This window comes from Somniosus microcephalus, chromosome 7, assembly GCF_052327205.1.
Source record: "Somniosus microcephalus isolate GS21.2 chromosome 7, FLI_Smic_1.0, whole genome shotgun sequence".
In the NCBI taxonomy this organism is placed as follows: Eukaryota; Metazoa; Chordata; class Chondrichthyes; order Squaliformes; family Somniosidae; genus Somniosus; species Somniosus microcephalus.
The window spans coordinates 269290710-269307695 of NC_140993.1; the positions used below are offsets into that span (position 1 = coordinate 269290710).

Below are 16986 nucleotides of genomic sequence, written 5' to 3' on the forward strand. Positions count from 1 at the left end.
ATGTTTAACATTTAGGATATCACTACGTCAGAATGCCTTAAAGGAAAGTCGTCCCTTGCAACCTTTCACCAGCAGAAGAGCATCGTCACTTGGTCCACTCATGCAGTTCATGGAGAATGCTACAAAGAATGTACATTTTGCAACACAACAGAAGTGCAGGGTTAATGCCATGTTACAACACAGGCATCTAAATCAACTGGCTATTTTCACACTCACATTCTGTTATGGCTAGGAGAGAATAGCCTCAACAGCAAAACCAAACCAAACTAAATAAGTGAAGAAATTGTTTCTATTCTACTGTACCTTGTGTCTGAAATGGAGAACCAGGTCCCGTGGAGACAGACCTAAAAACAGAGTCCCAATTTATATTAAATTACAATAGCAAACAATTAATCCTCCCTAACGACTAACATAATTGCAAAAGATTGACAGGTAGGAGACTCGCTAGCCCTCTTCCTGCCCCTTCGACAGGTACTAGACTTGTTTCAGAATCACAGAATGATGCAGTACAGAAGGAAACCATTCGGCCCACCGTGCCTGTGCCGGCTCTTTGAAAGAGCTATCCCATTAGTCCCACTCTCCTGCCCTTTCCCCCATAGCCCTGCAAATTTTCCCCTTAAATTATTTATCCAATTCCCTTTTTAAAGTTATTACTGAATCTCTTCCACCACCATTTCAGGCAGTGCATTCCAGATCATAACAATTCGCTGCGTAAAATCTTTTTCTCATTTCCCCTCGGATTCTTTTGCCAATTACCTTAAATCTGTGTCCTCTGATTACCGACCCTTCTCCCACTGGAAACAGTTTCGCCTTATTTACTCTATCAAAACCCTTCATGATTTTGAACACCTCTATTAAATCTCCCTACTTCCAGGAGGCATTTGATAAAGTCCCACATAAGAGACGGTTAACGGAATTGAGGGCAAATTATTGACCTGGTTAGGAAATTGGCTGAGTGGCAGGAGACAGGCAGTAGGGATAATGGGCAGGTACTCAACTTGGCAGGATTTGACTAGTGGTGTCCCGCAGGGATGCGTGTTGGGGCCTCAACTATTCACAGTATTTATTAACGACTTAGATGATGGCATAGAAAGTCATATATCCAAATTTGCCGATGACACAAAAGATAGGCGGCATTGTAGGCAGTGTAGATGAAAGCATAAAATTACAGAGGGACATCGACAGATTAAGTGAATGGGCAAAACTGTGGCAAATGGATTTCAATGTCGGCAAATGTAAGGTCCTCCACTTTGGGCCTAAAAAGGATAGAATAGGGTAGGTTCTAAATGGTGAAAAGATAAAAACGGTGAAGGTCCAAAGAGACTTGGGGGTCCAGGTACATGTCATCAACAGGTACAGAAAATAATCAAAGTGGTTAATGGAATGCTGGCCTTTAAATCTCGAGGACGAGAATACAAGGGGGTAGAAGTTATGCTGCAGCTGTACAAAGCCCTGGTTAGACCACACCTGGAGCACTGGGAGCAGTTCTGGGCACCACACCTTAGGAAGGATATATTGGCCTTGGAGGGAGGGCAGCGTAGGTTTACCAGAATCGTACCCGGACTCCAAGGGTTAAGTTGATTCTATGATTCTAAGTTACGAGGAGAGGTTACACAAATTAGGATTGTATTCCCTAAAATGTAGAAGGTTAAGGCGCGATCTGCTCAAAGTTTAAGATATTAAGGGGAACATATAGGGTAGATAGAGAGAAACTATTTCCGCTGGTTGGGGATTCTAGGACTAGGGGGCATAGTCTAAAAATTAGAGCCAGACCTTTCAGGAGTGAAATTAGGAAAGACTTCTACACACAAAGGGTGGGAGAAGTTTGGAACTCTCTTTCGCAAATGGCAATTGATGCTAGATCAATTATTAATTTTAAATCGGAGGTTGTTAGCTTTTTGTTAACCAAAGGTATTAAGGGATATGGGCCAAAGGTGGGTATATGGAGTTAAGTCACAGATTAGCCATAATCTGTGAATATTATGGGAATCTAGGGATATGGGGATTGTGCAGGAAAGTGGAGTTGAGGTAGATGATCAGCCATGATCTTATTGAATGGCGGAGCAGGCTCGAAGGGCCAAATGGCCGACTCCTGCTCCTATTTCTTACGTTCTTATGTTATATCATTGAATGGCGTAACAGGCTTGAGGGGCTCACTGGCCTATTACTGTTCCTATAACCTTCTCTGCTCTAAGGCGAACAACCCCAGCTTCTCTAGTCTCTCCACGTAACTGAAGTCTCGCATCCCTGGTACCATTCTAGTAAATCTCCTCTGCACCCTCTCGAAGGCCTTACATATAATATACAGAACAGAAACAGGCCAGTTGGCCCAACTAGTCTGTGCTGGTCTTTATACTCCACACGAGTCTCCTCCCATTCCATCTGCCTCATCTCCGCCTTTCAGCATATCTTTCTATTCCCTTTTCAAAAGATCTAAACTATTTGCCTCAACCACTTCCTGTGGTAGCGAGTTCCACATTCTAACCACTCTGAGTAAAGACATTTCTATTTATTTCTCCATTGGATTTATTAGCAACTATCTTGTATTTATGTCCCCTAGTTTTGGATTCTCCTGCAAGTGGAAACATTCTCTCCACATCTACCCTGTCCAACCCATTCATCATTTTAAAGTCCTCTATCAGGTCTCCTCCAAGTCTTCCCTTCTCCAAAGAAAAAAGCCCCAAACTGCTAAATCTTTCCCAATAGCTGTAATCTCTCAGTTCTGGTACCAGCCTTGACATCTTTCCTAAAGTACGGTGCCAAGAACTGGACACAATACTCCAAAGGGCCTAACCAGTGATTTATAAAGGTTTAGAACAACATCCTTGCTCTTGTACTCCCTGCCTCTGTTTATAAAACCACGGATCCCGTATGCTTTAACAGCCTTCTCAACTTGTCCTGCCACCTTCAAAGACTTGTGTACATACACCCCAGGTCTCTGTTCCTGCACCCCCTTTAGAATTGTACCATTTAGTGTATATTGCCTCTCCTTATTCTTGCTACGAAAATGCATTACTGCACAATTCTGTATGTTAAATTACATCTGCCATGTGTCTGTCCATTTCACCAGTCTTTATGTCCTCCTGAAGTCTGTTTGTCACATTTCCGAGGTTCGTGTCATCTGCAAACTTTGAAATTATGCCCTATATACCCAAGTCCAGGTCATTAATATATATCAAAAAGAGCAGTGGTCCTAACACTGACCCCTGGGGAACACCATTCCTCCAGTCTGGAAAAACAACTGTTCACCACTACTCTCTGCTTTCTGTCCTTTAGCCAATTTTGTATCCACACTGCCACTGTCCCTTTAATGCTACGGACTTCAACTTTGCTAAAATGCATCTTTCTTCCTACCCCTTCGACAGGTAGGAGACTTGCTATCCCTCTTCTGATTAGAGGTATTAGTACTTTAGGAAGTTAAAACATGTAGCCATTTTAAGCCACGAGACTGTAGGATAGTATATAATAGCAAAAATAGCTTAATACATAAGTCAGTATTAATATTCTTTTATTATGAGAATGTATTGTGTGTGATAGAGGCTAACTCATGGCTTAGTTTAGGTCATTAGGATTCTGCGGGGGAACGCCCAGTCAGCAGGAGGTTTCAGGTTAATGCAATTTAAGAAGCACAAAAGGGTTTGTGTAAGAATTAGCGCTAGGTTGGAGCTAGCTTGTCTACATTTCAGCTACTAAGATGTGAAGTTTATAATCATGAAAATAGTCTTATCTTCTACATGACACTCACATGGCAGTGAGAATGGGGTGTAGGATTGCCATTTATTGGTGTAGTAGCACACGGCACAAAGATCACATGGCAATAATCTCAGAATTGGTAGGTTTAGAGCAAATTGTCTGACATTTATAGGTGTATAAATAGGCTCACTGTCAGTCATAGAAACATAGAAACTAGGAGCAGTAGGCGGCCATTCGGCCCTTCGAGCCTGCTCCGCCATTCAACGAGATCATGGCTGATCATCCAAACCTTAGCACCCGGTCCCTACACCGACAGCCATCCCACCCAAGCCCTATCCCCGTAACCCCACATATTTAATCCCCCCTAACACTAAGGGCCAATTTTTTATCATGGCCAATCAACCTAACCCGCACATCTTTGGACTGTGGGAGGAAACCGGAGCACCCGGAGGAAACCCACGCAAACACGGGGAGAATGTGCAAACTCCACACAGTCACCCGAGGCCGGATTTGAACCTGGGTCCCTGGCGCTGTGAGGCAACAGTGCTAACCACTATGCCACCGTGCTTTGGTATCCCTTGCTGAGAATGCGCCCGAATTGGAATTAGAGTTAAAGGCAAAGCCAAGAGGAATATCCTACTAGTAAGTATATAGACGTATAACTTGCTTGTACTTTCTGTCGCTATTAATGAAACCAATAAGTTGTTTTATCTCTGGCGTCCGAACCTATATAATTTGGATTAATCTACTCGGTTTCTCCAGCAGTGAACTGGAAAACCTAAACCGCCAAGGCAATAAATCCACCGAGAAAGATTGACTGTAATATCACCCACAAGGGTTGCAAATTCTATTTTATTACACGTAGTTCTTTCTTTGGATTGGTATTTGAACAATATCGCTGGATGCAGAGGTGGATGGACAAGCTGTTAGAAGAGCTCTACAAAGCCTATATGCATTCAGTGAAAGGCTACTGCAACCTCCAAGAAAATACACATCTTACTCCTGGACTCCAAAACCATACAAACTAATGGGTGCATGTGATATGGCCAAGCTATTTGCCCTTTACAAGCATACCACCGAATAGCATAAGAATTTACAAGCACTTAAACCATACCTCTATGTTTATACCCAGAACAAAAAACTATTGCAACATTCTGCATCGGCCCATAAAATCCATAATAGCAGCAGCCAAGCTTAACTTGCTTCTTTCTCCAGTCTGTAAAACACTCCTCCGCCCAAAGAGTGGTGTAACCTGAAGCTCTTGTATACAGCAGCTTAACAGCAGAGTTAACCATTACTTCCTGAACCATAGCTGCTGGAGTGCTTTCAGCTGTCGGAAATCTGCACACCCCCATTGTAATTTATCGAATCATTTCTGTACTCCCAGAAACAATCAGGATTATATTCACAAGGTATGTGTCACTGTTGTCTCCAGCTACACCCTATTATGTTATCTAACATAAAAGGAGGTGGGAGGAAGTGACAAAACCCAGGTAATGCACTACTGGCCTATGGCAATTGACAGGAGCATGACATGTGCAGTGTTGACAACATTACAAACCTGAGCTTAATCTTAGTGGTTTGCAGTAGATGCAAATGAATATATAAAGTTACAAATGTATTTTAGACTTGCATATTTACAGATATTGTAATAGAAAAATATAAATGATTTTATGGCTTCAGGTCAAACAAACCCAAGGAATCCTGCTGATTACCACCTACTGCCTCTCCTCAACTAACAAATGACTCCATGTTGTACACTACTTGGAGACACAGAGAAGCAAGGGCAGAAAATGTACTCTGGGTGGGTGGGGGGACTTCAATGTCTTTCAGCAAGAGTGGCTCAGTAGTACCATTATCGACCGAGCTGCCAGACTAGGCCTGCATCTGGTGATGAAGGAACCAACACAAGGGAGGAACCTGCTTGACGTCGTCTTCAGCAATCTACTGGTCACAGGCACCTCTGCCCACGATTGTACGGGAATGAGTGACCACCACACAGTCCTTGTGAAGTCTCATCTTCAGCGTGAGGTCACCGTCCATTGTACAGTGTCCCCAGCAGTTATAATTCCCTGGTCCCTTTTCTACCTGGTTGTCATATAGTGCGGGATGTTTTAGTACATTCTGGGTACGGTAGTTCTACTGGAGCAGGAGAAAACCTACAATTTCCTTGATGCATTGTATACACACACACACTGATGATGAGACTTGGTCTTCCCACAAGGACTATGCAGTAGTTACTCCTGCCAATACTACCCTGGATAGAGCTGCCCATGTGAGAAAACAACATGGCCACTCCAAGGATTCGAAAATTGAACAAATGTGTTTGGTTTGTGCTAATAGCTGACTTGTGAATGGTAGCTTTGAAATAAATTAATTGATTGATTTTGTGATGGTTGCATTTTATTGATTGGTAACTTTTCATAACTGTCCAGTAAATGGACCCGGTTTTCAATTGGTTTAAATATGCCATTGACTAAATGCCACACAAAAATTAGCATGGTTAACAGCACTGTGTCTATTTAAGGCAAACCTGTTTTATTGCCCTCTGAGAAGTGTTAAACTACAGATGTGTGTTAGAGACAAAATATATAGATAGATCACGCTTGTTTCTTCAAATGCATATACAGTAATGTGATTTTAATTCACTTACCCAAGCAAGCCTGGGATCCTTCTAATGCATTCCCTCCTAAAGAGCTGTTCATGTGTTCAAAAAGTTCCTAATACAATCATTTAAAAAAAAAAACATTTTTCATACTAAAAGCATTCAACCACCAAACAAGACCTACATTAAGCGCTCTAATAAGGCAAATAAAAATAGATGGATTTCATACTTCAGTGTAAACACTGCACACATACGAAATGTACCACTATTGCCCACCTTCAGTGCAACGCAAGAAAATCCATCACTTAACAAGTCGCTAAATCAGACATTAAGTATCGGTGCAATCTTGTATATTTTACTGTACTTTTAAGGATATTTGTACTTTAAAAATCTACACAACATTCTTAAGATATTTAGTACAGTAATTGACTTTGCTTATTTAAATACAGAAAGTTTAAGAAAAAATAACCAAACTTTTTCCTGAATTCTAGTAGGGTCGTCATCAAGAGGAAAGCATCCTCACTTTCTCCTTCTTAGAAAGTTTGAATTGATGCCACAGGTCAAAGATGGGGCAGTAACCTGATGATTGCTGGTGTGGTGTATGACAAATTACCAGGAGTAGAAGTTTCTTCTCACTCACGTGTACAGGCGGCAATGAGCCAGAGCAGTTTGTTAGCACTGTTCTCGCCTCAGGGCATTGTGGCAAACAACGCTCTGAATTTGAAAAGCCTTATAGTGACAAAGAAAATGTACTAGATTCACCATCTTGATGACCCAGGCATGGGGTGTTACCACTCTCCAATGGTTTATAGACAGTTACTGGCAGCCAACCACACGTACCTCACTCAGTAAGGACAAAGTTGGACGTGGCATGATGTCAATGCTAGGACACAGAAGTGGAGTGAGGATTAAGAACATAAGAAATAGGAGCAGGAGTGGGCCATATGGCCCACCGAACATGCTCCGCCATTCAGTAAGATCATGGCTGAACTTCTACATCAACTCCACTTTCCCGCCCTAACCCCATATCCCTCGATTCCCTTAAGTGTCCAAAAGTCTATCGATCTCAGTCTTGAATATACTCATCGACTGAGCATCCACAGCCCTCTGGGGTAGAGAATTAATGAGGTGGCTGTGTTTATTTCTGGTTCTCCAATTCCAAGATGTCAGCTTGGCTCAGCTGGTAGTACTCTTGCCTGTGAGTCAGAAAGTCGTGTGTTCAAGTTCCACCATAGACTTGAACACATAATCGAGGCTGACATTTCAGTGTGGTATAGAGGGAGCACTGCCCTTCAGATGCGACATTAAACCAAGGCTCCATCTGCCTGCTCAAGTGGACATAAACGATCCTACGGCACAATTCAAAGAGGAGCAGGGAGTTCTCCCAGTGTCGTGACCAACATTTCTCCCTCAACCAACATCACCCAAAACAGATAATCTATTCAACGAGGACCTGTGAGCCAATGTAGGTCAGCGAGCACAGGGGTGATGGGTGAGTGGGACTTGGTGCTTGATAGGATACGGGTAGTAAAGTTTTTGATAGGCTGAGGTTTGGGAGGGTGGAGCATGGGAGACCGGCCAGGAGAGCTTTGAAAGAGTCGAGTCTGGAGGTAACAAAAGCATAGAAAAGGGTTTCAGCAGCAGATGGGCTGTGGCGGGGATAGAGGCGGCAATTATACGTAGGCAGTCTTTGTGATGGAGAGGATATGAGGTCAGAATTTCTTTGGGTAGTTTGCTTTGGGGAGTGAATAGAACAATTTCAGCGTAGTTTAGATCTAGTTATCAGCAATTGGATAGATAAGAGTGATACCAACTGACAGCTGGTGAACAGAGGAAAGACATGGCGGAGGATGCTGTGGTCAGCCGTGTCAAAGGCAGCAGTGAGGTAGAGAAGGACGAAGTAGGATACTGTACCACGGTCAGTCACAAAGGATGCCATTTGTGACTTTGATAAGGGCCATTTCTGTGCTGTGGCAAGAGCAGAAATCTGATAAGAGATTCAAACATAGAAGTTGCAGGAAAGATGGGCACAGATTTGGGAGGTGACAACATGTTCAAGAACTTGGGAGAGGAAAGGGAGATTTGGAGATGGCGCCGTAGTGGGGAATATCACAGTTTTGAAATGGAGAGGGGTAGTACCTGAAGAAAGGGAACCATTTATGATATCAACTAGCATTGGGGCCAGGAAGGGAAGTTGGGTGGTCATGGAAGTGGGAATGGGGTCAAGGGAGCAGGAGTTGTGCCTCATGATCAAGTTAAGTTCAGAGAACATATTACAAGGGGGGGGGCGCGGTGGAGAAATAGGGCGAGGGCAGGTGGGAGCCTGTGTGAGCTTGGAGGGGAAGGAAGGGATGCGGCAGAAGCAGCTGGATGGATGGTCTCAATCATAGTGATAAAGAAATCCATGAGCTCCTCACACTTGTTAATGGAGGTGAGGGTGGAACAGGCAAGGGAGAAGAGTTTGAGAAGACGGCTGGTAGTGAAAAGAAGCCGGAGGTTATCTTTGCTCTCCAAGATGATCCAGGAGTAGTGAGTGATTGACAGAGGAATGCGAGACCTGAGTGCTTGATGTGGTCCTGCCAGATCTGGTGATGGATTGCTAAACCAGTTGTATGCCAGACACACTCAAGTCTACACCCCTTGAGAAAACGAAGATGATAGCCATACCAGGTGAACGACCAGAATGGAGAGATTTTAAGGGTTTTACTGGAGACCAGGGCATCAAAGATGGAGGAGAGGGAGTGTTTGCTCAGATTGACAGCTGCAAAAGTATTGTGGTGAATGGAGAGCCAAAGGCTGGGCCGTTTAAGAGTTTGAAAGTGCCGTAGCAAGAGAATTAGAGGAGAACTTACTGCAGGGCGGATGCACAGGAAGTGCGGTTGCCATGGTGAGAAATGCAAAGAAGTACAGTAGTCAGAGATGACTATCTGTGATCAAGACCATGCCGATAGAGAGGTAAGGCGAGATGGCATGGTCAATAAGGATAGAGCACAGTGAAATCAGACAAGAGAGGGCAAGAGGAGTTGGGTTGAAGATTGAAATGACTGAGGAGTCACTCAGGCTGATGGAGGTAGCGTGACAATATCTCAGGGCGGTAGAGAACGAGAAATTTAAAGGAAAGGCGAGATGGGCGGAACAAGGCACGGCGCTTGGAGAAAGCAAATGTACGAGAGCAGGGGGAAGAGAGACCAAGGTGTGATTTGGTGATAAGGGCCATACCACCACTGCGGCAGTTTGGGCAGGGCAGACGGTGGAAAGTACAGCGTGGCAGGGAGGCTTCATTAAGGGGCAAGGGCGTTACCACCCATGAGCCAAGTTTCCGCTAAAGCCAGGCTGTCAATGCGATCATTCACAATAAGGTAAACGGCATGGGTCTTGTTCAACAATGAACGGACATTCTGGAGGGGATAGTGATTGTTGATCTGCCGGCAGAGTCCAAGGGGGCGATGGTGAGTGGGGTGCGAAGGAGGTTGGGGAGATCAGCCAACTACAGGTGCACTGGGTGGGAAGGCCAGCGAGAGATACGGATGAGGCACTTGGGGTTAATGCTCATAAGGGGGCAGCAACAAGCCTTTGGAGAATGCCAAGAGAAGCAGAGTTGTGGACTCCTCCAAGAGGGATTCAAGCCTGCAATGGCAGCCAGAGAATAGGAAGGCAGATGAGCAGTGATGCGTTGGGTCGGCATTGGAGGGGCAATGTGCCCAATAGGGGAGAAATGAAAGGTGGCATGACTCGGTCACAGGAAGGGGGAGGAGACAGGAGAGATGGGCCCAATAGGGGTCAAGAGAAGAAAAAGGGAGAAGTAGTAATGGGTTTGAACATAAGACGTAGGAGCAGGAGTGGGTCATTTGGCCCCTCGAGCCTGCTCCGCCATACAATAAGATCATGGCTGATCTGATCTTGGCCTCAACTCCACTTCCCTGCCCCGCTCCCCATAACCCTTGACTCCCTTATCGTTCAAAAATCTGTCTATCTCCACCTTGAATATATTCAATGACTCCACCTCCACAGCTCTCTGGGGCAGAGAATTCCAAAGATTCACAACCCTCAGAAGAAATTCCTCCCCAGTTCCAATTTAAAAGGCTGCCCCCCTTATTCTGAAATTATGCCCCCTAGTTTTAGATTCCCCCATGAGGGAAAACATTCTCTCTGCATCTACCCTGTCAAGCCCCTTCAGAATCTTATGTTTCAGTAAGATCCCCTCTCATTCTTCTGAACTCCGATGAGTATAGGCCCAACCTGCTCAACCTTTCTTCATAAGACAACCCCCTCATCTCCGGAATCAACCTCGCGAACCTTTGGGTTTGGGTTCGGAGCGGTAGTAAAAATGAACACGCGAATGGACACAGAGGGATTTCAGGTTACACAGGCAATGGCAAAGATTAGGCGAGATTACAGGAGACAACATGAGAGTGCAAAGTTAAAGTCCGAGATCCTGTGGTGGGATGACGATGACTTGTAGACAGGGTGGAGTCAGCTTGAAGCATTGACGAACCAATGTCCAGCTTCGGAGACAGTTCTGGAGAGGGAGAAGTTGCTCGAGGGGCAGAGTATCAGTCAGTATATCGCTGAAGGTTATCCAGTGGAAGAGACGGTGGGGAGTCCACCATGAGCCACAGAAGTTGATGCAAAAGTACATAGAGGCCTCAATATTAGTAATGCACACCAGCGGATCCAGCATACTAGCAGAGGAGCAAGCAGCAATGGGAGTAAAACCCAAGGATCTCTGGTTTCAGCTGCCAATGTAGATAGTAACAGGCACTGCCTGAGACACCGATCACTAATGCTGAACACATCTCAAAGTGATGTTACATTCCATCACTAGCAGCTTGTGGAGTATGCAAATGAAGAGTACTGCAACTTGTTTTAACATTTTCATTAAAAGCAAGATCTGTGTAAACAAAAAACACAAAAATCCTCACCTTTAGGATAGAAATCTGTGAAAAATCTTTCTCCTCAAAGTAAGCATGTGTGATGAGCTGCAATTTTGCTTGAAGCAAACCATAAAGTGGCTATTGAGGGGGAAAAGTGCAACAAAGAATTTCATTGCAGTTTCAGCAGTTCAGTGAAGTTGTAATGCCATAAACTAGTTACTCATAAAAATGGAAACAGCAATTACACGAGCGATTTTCCACCAGGTGCCTGCACTAAAGAAAAACACAAACACAAAGTGTGGACCAGAACACATTGAAGGTTTAAGATGGTCTTTACTGTTGGGTCACCACATTCTCTATACAGCAAATTTAGCACCTGGAATCAAACTTTGGAATAAAACCTGTAACATAAACCCCAAATAGAATCTAAATGGCACTTTTCAGGTCTCAAGAAAAGGGAAGTTCAGATGCAGCAATGCCATGAAGTGATGGGTCACAGGTTTACAATCACACTTCCATACAAGGAACTCCTGTTCAGTTGTATCATCAGAAAGGGTTGTAAAGAGAAGGTTTAAACTGTTTTCAATTTGGAGAGAGGGGGGGGGGGGGGGGGGGGGGAAGTAAAATTATCAGTTGCGACACCCCAGATTGCATTTCCCCTAATAAAAAAAATTCAAAGGCACGTTGATAAAGACCTGCTTATCTGCCTTGTGGTGTGCAATAAAAGGTAAAGGTTTTGGCCTCTTATCCAACTGGTTTCTACATTTCTTGTCTGTGGCACTGTAGACCCCTGGCATTACCTGTGTGACCCATGGTGATGACATTCTGAATACCAGCATACACAGACTTGCATAGTTAAAATGAAATCATACCGAGGGAATAGTATGAATAGCAAAAAATGATCCAGGAAAAAGGTAGTGTGTTACAGAACTAAAATCTTACATGCATCTATTTCTCAAGCATAGCACCCATCAGACCGTTAGGCACAGTCTAAGAAATGAAATGCTTAATTTTAACACTAATATCTAGTGGTAAAGTAACAAATCACAATAGTTAGAACAGCCGACAATTTGTTTGAAAGCAAATAGAAGTTAACAGTGTCAGCCTTGGCTCAGTGGTAGCACACACTTCTGAGTCACTCCAGGGACTTCAGCACATAAGCTAGGCTGACGCTCCAATGCAGTGCTGAGGGAGTGCTGCACTGTCGGAGGTGCCGTCTTTCATATGAGACATTAAACCCAGGCCCCGTCTGCCCTCAGGTGGATGTAAAAGATCCCATGGCATTATTCGAAGAAGAGCAGGGGAGTTCTTCCAGTGTCCTGGCCAATATTTATCCCGTAAGCAACACCAGTAAAAAAAAAAAAAAACAAATGATGATCTGGTCACTTATCTCATTGCTATTTCTGGGGTCTTGCTGTATATAAATTGACTGCCACTTTTCCTACATTACAACAGTGATTACACTTGAAAAGTACTTCATTGGCTGTAAAGTGCTTTCAGATGTCCTGAGGTCACGAAAGACACTGAATTAATTAATTAATTGGATATAGTCATTCATTCACTTTCTTTCAAGGAGGGGGAAACCGCATTGCACGCTACTAGGTAAAACTAGACCTCAAAATCCTTGGTGAATTCTGCTGCATGTGGCTGACCAAACAGGTTATCTGGACATGAAGCATAAAGTTCACAAAATTTGTTTAAAATACTGCTAGTTTTTGTAAACTGCGTCAATATAGTTTAAAAACAATGAAACGCTTAATTTTAACATTAATATCTAGTGGTAAAGTAACATCACAATAGTTAGAGCAGCCGACAATTTGTTTGAAAGCAAATAGGAGGCAGGATTATAGCATTACAGGAAACTTTGGTTTATCCGGAGGTTGTATGTCCGGAATACTCGATCTAACGGCAAAAATCAGGAGCTGTTTTCTGTAAGTTTTTTTTAGATCGCGTTCTTTTTTTTTTTCCCCCCAGTCAGCCACTGCAAGGTCTGTAGCTATAGCAACAGCTTCAGCTAGAGACGCTTGCAGCTGCAGCTGACTCTTTAGAAGCTGTTGCTAAGCAACAGTGTTTGTTGTCAGATACGGAGATGAAAACCTCCGTATGCTTCAACATTAACTTTGTATGTCCGGCAGTTTTGATAGATCGGCAACACGCCGGTCCCGTCGGTGCCGGATATCACAAAGTTTCCTGTATATGGAATGTTCAGCACAGAAACAGGCCATTCGCTTATCTGGTCTATGCTGGCGTTTATGCTACATGAGAGCCTCCTCCCACCCCTCTTTATCTAACCCCATCAATATATCTTTCTAGTCCTTTCTCCCTCATGTGGTTATCTAGCTTCCCCTTAAATGCATCTATGCTATTCACCTCAACTACTCCTTATGGTAGTGAGTTCCACGTTCTCCCCGCTCTCTGGGTAAATTTATTAGTGACTATCTTATATTTATGGCCCCTAGTTCTGGTCTCTCTGACAAGTGGCAACATCTTCTCTACGTCTACCCTATCAAACCCCTTCATAATCTTAAAGGCCTCTATCAGGTCAACTCCAAGTCTTCTCTTTTCTAGCGAAAGGAGCCCCAGCCTGTTTAATCTTTCCTGATGGGTATAACCTCTCAGCTCTGGTATCATGCTCGTCAATCTTTTTTGCACCTTCTCCAGTGCCTCTATATACTTTTTATAATATGGAGACCAGAACGGTCCACAGTACTCCAGTGGTCTAACCAAGGTTCTATACAAGTTTAACATAACTTCTCTGCTTTTCAATTCTATCCCTCTCGAAATGAACCCCAGCTGTTTTAACGGCCTTATTAACCTGCGTTGCCAGTTTACTTAAACCAGCAACTTTCAGCCAAGAGTTTAGATATGACCCTTCTTTTTGTAAAATTAATGAAATTTGTCACCCTACAGTTACAACTTTGAGGAAAAAATTGTGTACGCCTCAATTCAGTGGCTAATTTTAGTGTTTCCTCAAAGTTTAATTGCTCTTATTCAAAATGATAGACTGATTTGTAACTCCCCGGTCATTTCCAAACATGGCCAGCAGCTTTCTAAGATTGGTATATCTCCATATCACTGTCAAAATTGAAACTGCTGCACAGTTGGCTTAAAACAATGTTGGGTAGGAAATATATTTACACCCACATTTTGCCAAAGCAGTGAGTTTCCAATCTCAAATCTGTAGAAGGCAGTCAATTCCATGCGGGCGAGGGAAGAACAAATAGGGAACAGGCAACTCTTAACACATGCCCTTGCCATCAGCTGGGAGCAGCAATCCTGCAGGCCTGGCAGCTAGTTCCTCAGCCCACTCAACGTGCACCAAGGGAAGAGGGAAAAATGTTTTATATGAAAATAATAAATCAGGAATAAAATGAAATATGCTCAAAATCTAGGAGGAGGTATGTTTTTGCCAGTTTCACCATTCAAAACCAGAAGTGTGTCCAAAAGTAGTTAAATGAAACAGTACTTGCTCCTCAGTACTTTCCAGAAGTTAATATTTCTTTTATGTAAAGGAAAAGTGCTGCTTTTGAAATATATTTGAGAAAAGTTCAGTCCACTTACCAACCTGCTGAGTACACAAACACTCTTCTGAACAGTTTCTCGTGTGACATCTGCCTGTCGAACCTTCAGGGCCTGAAATTAAGCACAAGTTTGTTAAAATCAGAGCCTCGACAGAAACATGTTCTCATTGGCATAGCTTGCTGAACATAATGAATTCCATAAAACAAAAGATTAGTGTGACAGTGGCAAAAATCACTACCATAGCAACACACTGCAACAATAAATTTGTAAAAAAAACAGACTTCGGACTGTTTCTCCACATGGCAAGTTCCCAAAACTCCACAGAATGAGGTGCAGAAAGGTAAGCTGGGAACAGCGGGAGGTTGGGGAAAAACAGAACAAATTTAAAAATTGCCTGCCTTGTAGAGTATTCATTCTTTGAGTCAATGGTCCATTAGGTGTTTAGATGGCAGTAATGTTTTGAGCTCTTAGATTTTTTTTTAAATGGTTGGCGTCGGGTTTTTATAGGATATTGTTATATATCCCTATTGCCCATATGTGGAGGTATTATAGGATATTGTCATATTTCCCTATTGCCCTTATGTGGAAGTATTAATTGGACAGCTCTACCAAAGAGCCGGCACAGGCACGATGGGCCGAATGGCCGCCTCTTGTGCTATATCATTCTATGATTCTAGGCTAATGTCATATATACCTACTGCCCTTATGTGGAGGTATTATAGGATATTGTTGTATATCCGTTACCTCCGATACAAGTTAGAAAACAAGGAAACACCAACATGTCTGTTTAATAATCTTTATTTATCAAATCAATGATATAGCACAACCCCTTACATAAAGTGCCCTGACACTGGTACTGATGGTAACTCACGTGCAGCACACTCCTCAGGAAAATCACAAGCTCATTATCCTAACTGCTCGCACTAGCCTCAGGAAGACTAGGTCGAAGTCCCCATGGAGCTCCAGTGTGTCGTGTCTTTTATAGGGTTAATCACGTCCTCCTAACATGATGCGATTATGTCAAAGCATCCTCCCTACGTCTTCTTCACTGACTTACTATTCACCTATTATATTTCTTATGTCTTCTCATGAACAGTTAATATCTACGATGCAGCAGATATATATGCTTACTACGGCTATTCTACCTGGTACACCTATTCTTACAGTTTGCATTAAGGATGTGGCAAAGCCATCAAGAGCTCACTCTCCTGATCCACTGTTTTGCAGAGTGGTATGACTAATATTTAGTATGTTCTTGCTGGATGGGAGACCATTTAAAGATTGAAGTTAAAATACTGATCACCATTACCAGAAATGATTTGAATTCAAGGTTTGCCAGACAGTCAGACCATAAATACTACAAAAATGTGGGGCAACTGACTTAACATTCAGTGGGTAACCTTTGCTGGTGGTCTTCCTGGACTACACATCTGGCATGACCTGTTGCAATTTTCCTATGTAGAGAATATAGCAGCCCTCCATTTGGGTCTGAATCTCCATTTAGATATGACACCTTCAGGTCCTCCTCAGAGCAGAAGCTGTCAACTTTAACTGGCACTGAACAACAGCCACACTTAATGCATTTGGACAGGAGTATTGACTTTTACATCACACATGGTCCAGCAAAGCAACTTCCAGACATTAAAAGGGCTTCTTACAGGTGCAAGCAACAATTCCAGACAATTTCACACATTGTGGTTAAGTGACTGATTAAGCATCAATCACAATGGCTATAGTAAACAATGTTAGTCTTGCCTTCCCTCAAACAATTTGCTGTGCACTACTTTTTCTAGTTGGGAGAGCAAATCATAAAAGTTATATTTTCACTAGGGAAAACGAACCTTGGCTTCAATCTGTCGGTAGCAGGAAACACCATAAACTGTCTTTCGATTCCCACTTCTTGGAGGCAAATGAAAATAAACTGTATCTAAGGAGAGAGAAAAACATAATTATAAAATCATAGAAAAGAATGAATCTCAGACACAGCTGAAAATATCTTTCAAGGAAAAATATTTCTTGGGATAGCACTAGAATTACTAACAGAATAAAGTACTTCTGATAGTGATTGGTAACCTATAGTACTTTGACCTTAAGTTGAAATGATAAGTAAATCATTTGAAAGCACAAAAATTCAACTGGGTGACACCAGAGTAATAAGAAATGACTTTTATTAACAGTTACAGGGAAAGAAATATGATCACTATTTATTCACCATAGTGATATCAATACAGTTTCGCAAGGACAAACAGAATCATAGAATCTTACGGCACAGGAGGTCGTCATTCGGCCCAT

The 16986-nt window shown here is 42.9% G+C and overlaps 1 protein-coding gene across 1 annotated transcript in view; it reads right to left on the reverse strand.

Annotated features, from left to right (window-relative positions):
* avl9 (AVL9 homolog (S. cerevisiase)) overlaps window positions 1-16986 on the reverse strand; it is a 124954-nt gene that overhangs the window by 40059 nt on the left and 67909 nt on the right. Inside the window, exons 3-7 of the mRNA XM_085993772.1 lie at window positions 16536-16621; window positions 14734-14805; window positions 11221-11310; window positions 6347-6413; window positions 304-344 (exon numbers count right to left, since the gene is read on the reverse strand). Coding sequence (XP_085849898.1) covers window positions 304-344; window positions 6347-6413; window positions 11221-11310; window positions 14734-14805; window positions 16536-16621 — 356 coding nt within the window. The remainder of the gene's footprint in view (window positions 1-303; window positions 345-6346; window positions 6414-11220; window positions 11311-14733; window positions 14806-16535; window positions 16622-16986) is intronic.